The sequence below is a fragment of the Gadus morhua genome, chromosome 15 (genome assembly GCF_902167405.1).
Source record: "Gadus morhua chromosome 15, gadMor3.0, whole genome shotgun sequence".
NCBI classification, from domain to species: domain Eukaryota; kingdom Metazoa; phylum Chordata; class Actinopteri; order Gadiformes; family Gadidae; genus Gadus; species Gadus morhua.
In genome coordinates this window covers 17,625,592-17,633,349 of record NC_044062.1, presented here as the reverse complement: position 1 = coordinate 17,633,349, position 7,758 = coordinate 17,625,592, and the positions used below count along the sequence as shown (strand labels likewise).

Genomic DNA, 7,758 nt, shown 5'->3' with positions numbered 1-7,758 from the left:
TTGTTTCAGGCACTTAGTTGCTAGAAATGAGGAGGGTTTGCCAACAGTTACGCCAACGCCGGACACTGGAAATACCTGGGACTAAGAAGATTGAGGTCACAAGGTGTGAATCAAAAACGAAACAAACAATCCCCAAGCCCCCCACTCAAACACAAAAACCCTCTGCTCCCAACCACACACAACCGGTGGCACCAACACAGGCAAACCCACTGCGCTGGTGCAGAGCAGTGCAATATAAATGAAGCCTAGTGGAGGGGGAGGGAGGGAGTGGTGCCTGTGGGCGGTGGGTTGGCAAGCTGTGTGCTGGTGGTTTGGGGAGCGCTGCAACAAAGCAGATTAGGTACCCCGGTGTTCAGGAATAGGGCCTTATTAACGTAAGGAAGGGTATTGGTTACATAGGAACAGCTATCTGCTGGCATTTACCGTATGCTGATTGCGTGGCGTTGATCCTTAATGGACAAGGCCGATGTGATTGTGTTTCCCCTCATCATCAGTGGTGTCCCCGGAGAAACAAATCAAAGCCACAATGTGTTTGTGATTTCCGGCGTGGTCTGCCCAGCGAACAGGAGGCGACTTCCATTGTTTTCCGAATGTGTCTGTTTTGTGTCCAGATGTGTGTTAAATGACACATTTAGCTTTGGTGATGCGAGGAGTCCTTGATTGCGTTGCAGGTGTGCCGTTGATGTGCTGGAACGAGTCTCCTGCTGGTTCTTCTGCCTGGAGTGGTATCTTCAAACAGATGTTTTAGGTTGGGTTCTTCTATGGCAGATGACAACTGAGGACTATCTACCACACCAGAGGCATGTCTGTCTGCCATGCATCTGGCAGACAACACTGTCAAAGGAGAAAAACACATTTCCTTGGTCCCCCTGTGGAGCGACTGCAACAGCAGTTGGGCCGTATGTGGTTGGGACGGGTAGTGATGGGAACGGTAAGGTGCAGTTTTGGACAACAATACCCTTAACGTCGAGTTTTCCATCGAATCAAATGCTTATTTTCTTAAGCCGCCTGGACTCATTTTCCTGCCAAGCTAACAGGAGGTAGCGCTCTGTCTCGGGCCAAGTCAAAGGGCCACTCTGTTTGCCAAATTATCCAGCGAGAGTGTTTATCTGCCACCAGACAAGGGTTGTTCGAGTACTTATAATGTGCTTTTCAGTTTGTTAAGAATTTCCCGGAATGCGTGAATCGTGAATGTCTCGTGAATCGAATGTCATCGACCGCAATGCCAGGAGGATAAACAATGTTAGAGGAACAAGGCGGACGTTAGATCTCGATAATCTGTTGGCCAGTCTCCGTTTCACATAAGCATGGCTAATGATATCCTCTACTACTCATTACTGGTAGTGAAGGCATTCAGATTACACAGGCTGATACGCAACGTTATAACCAGAGCCTGGAAATCAGAAATAATTTGGCAGTTATTTGTCACAAAATGATAGTCAGGGATTGACGGGAATCGACGAGTTGAGTGCTGGAGAGTCCAATTGTCTCGACAATCGGAAGGTAGAAAAATAAATGAAATTGGTGTCTTTGATTGTATCCCTCAGAGGCGGCGGTAACTATGGAAGGGTTGTGCACTTTAGAGGTTATCAGAGGGCAGCCCAACTGTCACTTTAAACACTGCGCCTGTCTGCCTATTTCATCTCCGTCGGAGGGGACTGCTGCAGTAGAAGTACCTCCTCCCCTGTGCTTCACTTTCTCCTGTTCCTCTCCCTCTGTCACTCCGTCCTTTCTTCCAGGAGACGGGGAGATGAGACGTCTCCTCTCAAAGAGACAGCTGCTTTGCCCTCCAATCTTCCAATCTCTTGCTCCATCTCTTTTGAACCATACGCGCACATGGATGTCACACACACAAGCGAATATATACACACACACACACACACACACACACACACACACACACACACACACACACACACACACACACACACACACACACACACACACACACACACACACACACACACACACACACACACACACACACACACACATCTATTTTCTCCCACAAGTTATCATGAATGCATGTAGACACACACACAAACACACACAAGCACAACTATGCTCAAAGGCGCAAGCACACAAATGCAGCGAGAGAAAGAGAAAATGCAAGGCAGGCAAACAATATTGAGCTGCCCACTTCACTTAGAGTCCTTATCTCAGCTAGATGTACGCCTCTTCTTGGCTGATGCCCAACAGCAAGGGCATTTGGTGTGTGTGTGCGCACGTTAGATGAACAGGCGGGTATGTAGGAAACAAATGCAGATATGATAATACAGATCTTGTTTACTACCAACTGCATTACATAGTAAACACTGCTCCCTGGTGGTAGGTATCTATATGCACATGGGCGTTAAATATACAGTATTATATTAATAATAATAATAATAAATCAACTAAAGCTTAGCTTCTGGTGATATAAGTCATTGTAGCAATATACTAAATTGCCCAGCCTACACTGCTCTGTGTCTAAAATGCTGTTTGCCAACTTCGACAAGTCTTGCTCGGTTTAATGCCTATGCTATATTATGCCGATAGCATAATGAATATATAGGACATGAGCGCCCCTCCATAGATTCAGTCTTAATCTCAACGATTAGGACCAACTTGGGCACTCGTATCCCTTTTGATTGAGTGAGCATGCAGATACCTTTTTAAAACGATGGTAACAATATTCATGTTTTTGTTACTACTAGGATGTAATTAAAATCACATGAACATCTTGTAGTCTGTGTGGTTAGAAGCACAACATCATCTTGTGCTGGGCATGATAATAGGTCCATTTCATCAAAGATGTTTACATAAAGCTGTTATTATCAACATAAACTGAGGGTTATGTTGATAATCACCCAAAATAAAATAAGAAATGAAAACTACACAAATGAATTGCAGTGAAGCGACATTTTTAATGAAACATATCAGGAGAACATAGTTTGGTGATAAACAACATCAATTTGATGTTTGCAGGCAAACGGTTGGTGGTTTTACCACGCAATAGAGTCGGTTGATCCTCAGGATGTCATTCTTGGTCATTCCCTTTCTCTGGCCAATCCGAACACGGGAGTTTGGGATGGGGGTGATGCTGTCTCGTCCATTTATGGAGAAGGCTCTTCTGCCGTAGTGCATGATGGAGGTGTAATCGTAGGGGGTGTTCAGGTTGTTGGTGTTCTTCTTCTTGAAGTTGTATGCACTGCGTCGATTGATGTTCCTCCAGTTGATCCTGACGTACTGGTCACGGTCACTCCTGGTCTGCTCATGGTTGAAGCCCAGAGCGTGGTTCAGCTCGTGCTGCATGATGCCGTAGTTCATGCATCCCGATCTCCTGAGAGAGAGTACCTGCCTGCCTCCTGTCCTGCCCAGAGAGGAGTAGCATCCACCTCCGCTCTGAACGCTGATGTGGTCGTACTGGTTCTGGCGGGGCACGAAGCGGATGCAGGTGGTCTGGTGGAAGGACTGCATGGCGCTCACAATTCATGACTTCTCTGCGGAGGTGTAGGCTCTGCTCACTGTGTAGGGAATGGTCACAAGGCCATTGGAGGATTTTTTCCACAGGCAGTTGTTTCTAAAACACTTCATGGCGTTTCTGGTTGTTGGGAGAAGCAAGTCTCCCTCCAGCAGGATCTCATTGGAGCCGTTGTTGGAGATCAGAATCCTGGTACTGATATCCATGTCCTCATTGTCTTCTAGGACATCATCAACACTTTCTTCCCCCACCAGAGGTTGAGCCTGGGAGAGGTCTCCCTCCAGCAGGATCTCATTGGAGTCGTTGTTGGAGATCAGAATGTCTGTGATGATATCCATGTCCTCATTGTCTTCTAGGACATCAGACACACTTTCTTACCCCACCAGAGGTTGAGCCTGGCAGAGGCCGAGCAAGAGCAGAAGGAGACTGAGACAGGTCTTCATCTTCTGGGTCTCTCTGGTTGTTTCTGGAATCTGGCACCGGAGCTTCTCTGGATGTCTGCAACGGAGAGACACCTTCAGGTTTGTTTGTCGGTCCGATCGGACCAGAGCTTTTATACTGTGCTCAGCAGGTGTGTTTGTTGGAGGATTTAGGGTTGTGGTGCAGATTCTAAGGACTATATAAACCTTCTAAGGGTGGACTCAAGCGACCAACCTATCTTTTCAACACTGTCTGCTATTCAAAGGCTTTGAGAGGAGGGGAGGGACATTACTGAGTCAATGTTTACGCAAGAAAAAAAATAATGAACTCAAATAGCATTTTAAGTTTTTAAATAACTTGATAATGCAGAATTCTACGCCGCACTCTGACATTAACATCTTTACCAACTTCATATCACTATCCTAACTAAAGGTGTAATTTTCTACTTTTATACATTGAGGAACAAACACAAGTGTTTGGTTCTGAATCAGGACTTGAAAATAATGCACCTGACTTTCAAACAGCAATAATTATTTTTGGACATTCATGCAATGCATGCTTTACTCTGTTGGATGAAACATTATGTTAGCAACAGATACATATTCAAGCACAACTATTTCATCCAATCAATGCCCAGAGTAAAAAAAAGTCAGGAAGATGGATCGATGTAGCAGCGCTTTAAAGCTAGAATAGGGAATTTATTTTAGAAGCTTTATTTTATTTATTTTTTTGTCTTTACATCCCGACAGCAATCAATTGTTCCAATGTTTTGAAAAAAGTAAAAAGGTCTGGCTCCTGTGGCTGTCGCAGGTCTGCAATAATCTGTTCCAATTGGTTGCGGGACTGTAATGGCTTACCGGTCTGTTTGGCTAACTTCACGGCTACCTGCACGCCAGGCACATGGACACATAAGGGCCAGCATGGGCCAGTGCCACTATTATTAAAATCTGGCCCACCCTTGCCCTAGCGCCCCAGCTCTCTCTGAGTTGGACCCAGCCACATCCAGCATGCACACATTGAATTGTTATTTTGAGTACGTTCTTCAGAATCAATGTTTCTGGGTACAGGCTGGGTTTATTTGGGTACGTTTTTCACTCATTTTGTTACATTTTATTACACATACGCTGTTGACAACTCCTGGCTACGCTACTGGGGTATACTTCAGTGATGGTTGCTTGCAGAAGGAGGCACGCATAGCCGTCGTGGCAGTAATGACGGAAGAATAGCCTGGAGGGTAAAGGCCTCAACATGCTTTGCGTGCTTTGTCCGAATTGTGTGCTATTCAATAAAGCATGTATTGCATAAATGTCCAACAAGAATTGTTGCTGTTTGAAAGTAAAGTGCATAATTTGGAAGTCCTGATTCAGTACCAATCACTTGTCCGTCAATGTATAAATTAGAAAAGCATGCCTGTAGTTAGGATAGTGGTATAAAGTCGGTAAAGAAAGACGATACGTCAGTGTGTGGCGTAGAATTCTGCAAACTAAAAATCTAAATGCTATTTTATTTTTCTTTATCTTTTGTTAACGTTGATTCAGTAATGTCCCTCCCCTCCTCTCAAAGCCTTTGAAAAACAGACAGTGTTGAAAAGATAGGTTGGTCGCTTGAGTCCACCCTTAAAAGGTTTATTTAGTCCTTAGAATCTGCACCACAACCCTAAATCCTCCAATTTACACACCTGCAGAGCACAGTATAAAAGCTCTGGTCCGATCAGACTGACAAACAAACCTGAAGGTGTCTCTCCGTTGCAGACATCCAGAGAAGCTCCGGTGCCAGATTCCAGAAACAACCAGAGAGACCCAGAAGATGAAGACCTGTCTCAGCCTCCTCCTGCTCTTGCTGGCTCTCTGTCAGGCTCAACCTCTGGTGGGGGAAGAAAGTGTGTCTGATGTCCTAGAAGACAATGAGGACATGGATATCCTCACAGAGATTCTGATCTCCAACAACGACTCCAGTGAGTTCCTGCTGGAGGGAGACCTCTCCCAGGCTCAACCTCTGGTGGGGGAAGAAAGTGAGGCCGATGTCCTAGAAGACAATGAGGACATGGATATCATCACAGACATTCTGATCTCCAACAACGACTCCAATGAGATCCTGCTGGAGGGAGACCTCTCCCAGGCTCAACCTTTGGTGGGGGAAGAAAGTGTCGATGATGTCCTAGAAGACAATGAGGACATGGATATCAGCACCAGGATTCTAATCTCCAACAACGGCTCCAATGAGATCCTGCTGGAGGGAGACTTGCTTCTACCAACAACCAGAAACGCCATGAAGTGTTTTAGAAACAATTGCCTGTGGAGAAAATCCTCCAATGGCCTTGTGACCATTCCCTACACAGTGAGCAGAGCCTACACCTCCGCGGAGAGGTCACGAATTGTGAGCGCCATGCAGTCCTTCCACCGGACCACCTGCATCCGCTTCGTGCCCCGCCGGAACCAGAAGGACCACATCAGCGTTCAGAGCGGAGGTGGATGCTACTCCTCTCTGGGCAGGACAGGCGGCAGGCAGGTACTCTCTCTTAGGAGATCGGGATGCATGAACTACGGCATCATGCAGCACGAGCTGAACCACGCTCTGGGCTTCAACCACGAGCAGACGAGGAGTGACCGTGACCGGTACGTCAGGATCAACTGGAGGAACATCAATCGACGCAATGCCTACAACTTCAAGAGGCAGAACACCAACAACCTGAACACCCCCTACGATTACACCTCCATCATGCACTACGGCAGAACAGCCTTCTCCATAAATGGACGAGACAGCATCACCCCCATCCCAAACTCCCGTGTTCGGATTGGCCAGAGAAGGGGAATGACCCGGAATGACATCCTGAGGATCAACCGACTCTATCGCTGCTAAGACCAACAACCTTGCCTGCAAATATCAAATTTATGTTGTTTTACAAACTATGTTCTCCTGATATGTTTCAATAAAAATGTTGATTCACATTTTATATTGTGTCGTTTTTATTCTATTTCGGGTCATTATCAACGTGCAAAACATGTATGAATTAAAGGATGCACATCCACTTGTCATAATACCCCTTATCTGCTATCTGCCATTCCTTGGCAGTTATTATATTTTTTTAACAACATTGCTTGTTATAACGCTCATACAAAACGTAAACAAAAAAGTATCACAAATGGGATTAACACAACCCATTCCTTCTTAGTGATAAAGCATTCTTTAAATTGAAAGCTGTTTGTCCATTCTGGGCTACTGTATGTACATGGGTCTGAAACATGGAGGTTTGAATAGAAGAGGACCCTCTACCTGTATGTAGATATAAAGGGCTTATCTAAGGTAAAGAAAATACAATATACAGCGTATACACTATACACTAATTATAACGTACTTATGAATATTGGGTTACATTTATTCCAAGTCCTTTCTGCTGGATGCCTCAAGATTATACACTAGTGCACCTTTAATATTGTGATCAAAGTCATAAAATATAACTACATAATTCAAATTGTGGAGCAATTTTCACTGTCAAATTAAGACCTCTTTGTTATTGGCATCCCAAGGAAACTGAGATACAATTCACAGTGATTCTTATTAAGGGCCGGAAAACAATTAGACACGTCCATAGACTCCTAATCAACACAATGACAATTTACTACTGCAGACAGTGGGAACACCTCAGTAACAGCCTTACAACAGAGACACTTCAAGCCCCTGCTGTAGTCAGCCAGCCAACATGAGCTAATGCTTTATTGAGTTCATGGGATTTCCCAATCAGAATTAATATTTCATAGAGAGAATTTGCTACTACGTTTGCAAACTCAACATGCATTTTTAATCTAGGCCTTTGGTTTATCAATGGTGAAGTAATATCATAGTGATGACGCATTTTACATTTGAGCACAGTGTGC

General features: G+C 44.9%; 1 protein-coding gene and 1 pseudogene across 1 annotated transcript; one reads left to right on the top strand and one right to left on the bottom strand.

Annotated features, from left to right (window-relative positions):
- Nucleotides 1–2,894: 2,894 nt before the first annotated feature.
- On the bottom strand, nucleotides 2,895–4,045 carry LOC115560442 (high choriolytic enzyme 1-like; annotated as a pseudogene).
- Nucleotides 4,046–5,592: 1,547 nt separating this feature from the next.
- Nucleotides 5,593–6,799, top strand: LOC115560441 (high choriolytic enzyme 1-like). The gene has a single exon (XM_030379866.1). The coding sequence runs from the start codon at nucleotides 5,690–5,692 to the stop codon at nucleotides 6,740–6,742; it is 1,053 nt and encodes a 350-aa protein (XP_030235726.1). The 5' UTR covers nucleotides 5,593–5,689; the 3' UTR covers nucleotides 6,743–6,799.
- The last annotated feature ends 959 nt before the right edge of the window (nucleotides 6,800–7,758 follow it).

Excerpts from the sequence above, each read along its gene's own strand:
- LOC115560441 (XM_030379866.1), top strand. The coding sequence starts at position 5,690 with ATGAAGACCTGTCTCAGCCTCCTCCTGCTCTTGCTGGCTCTCTGTCAG.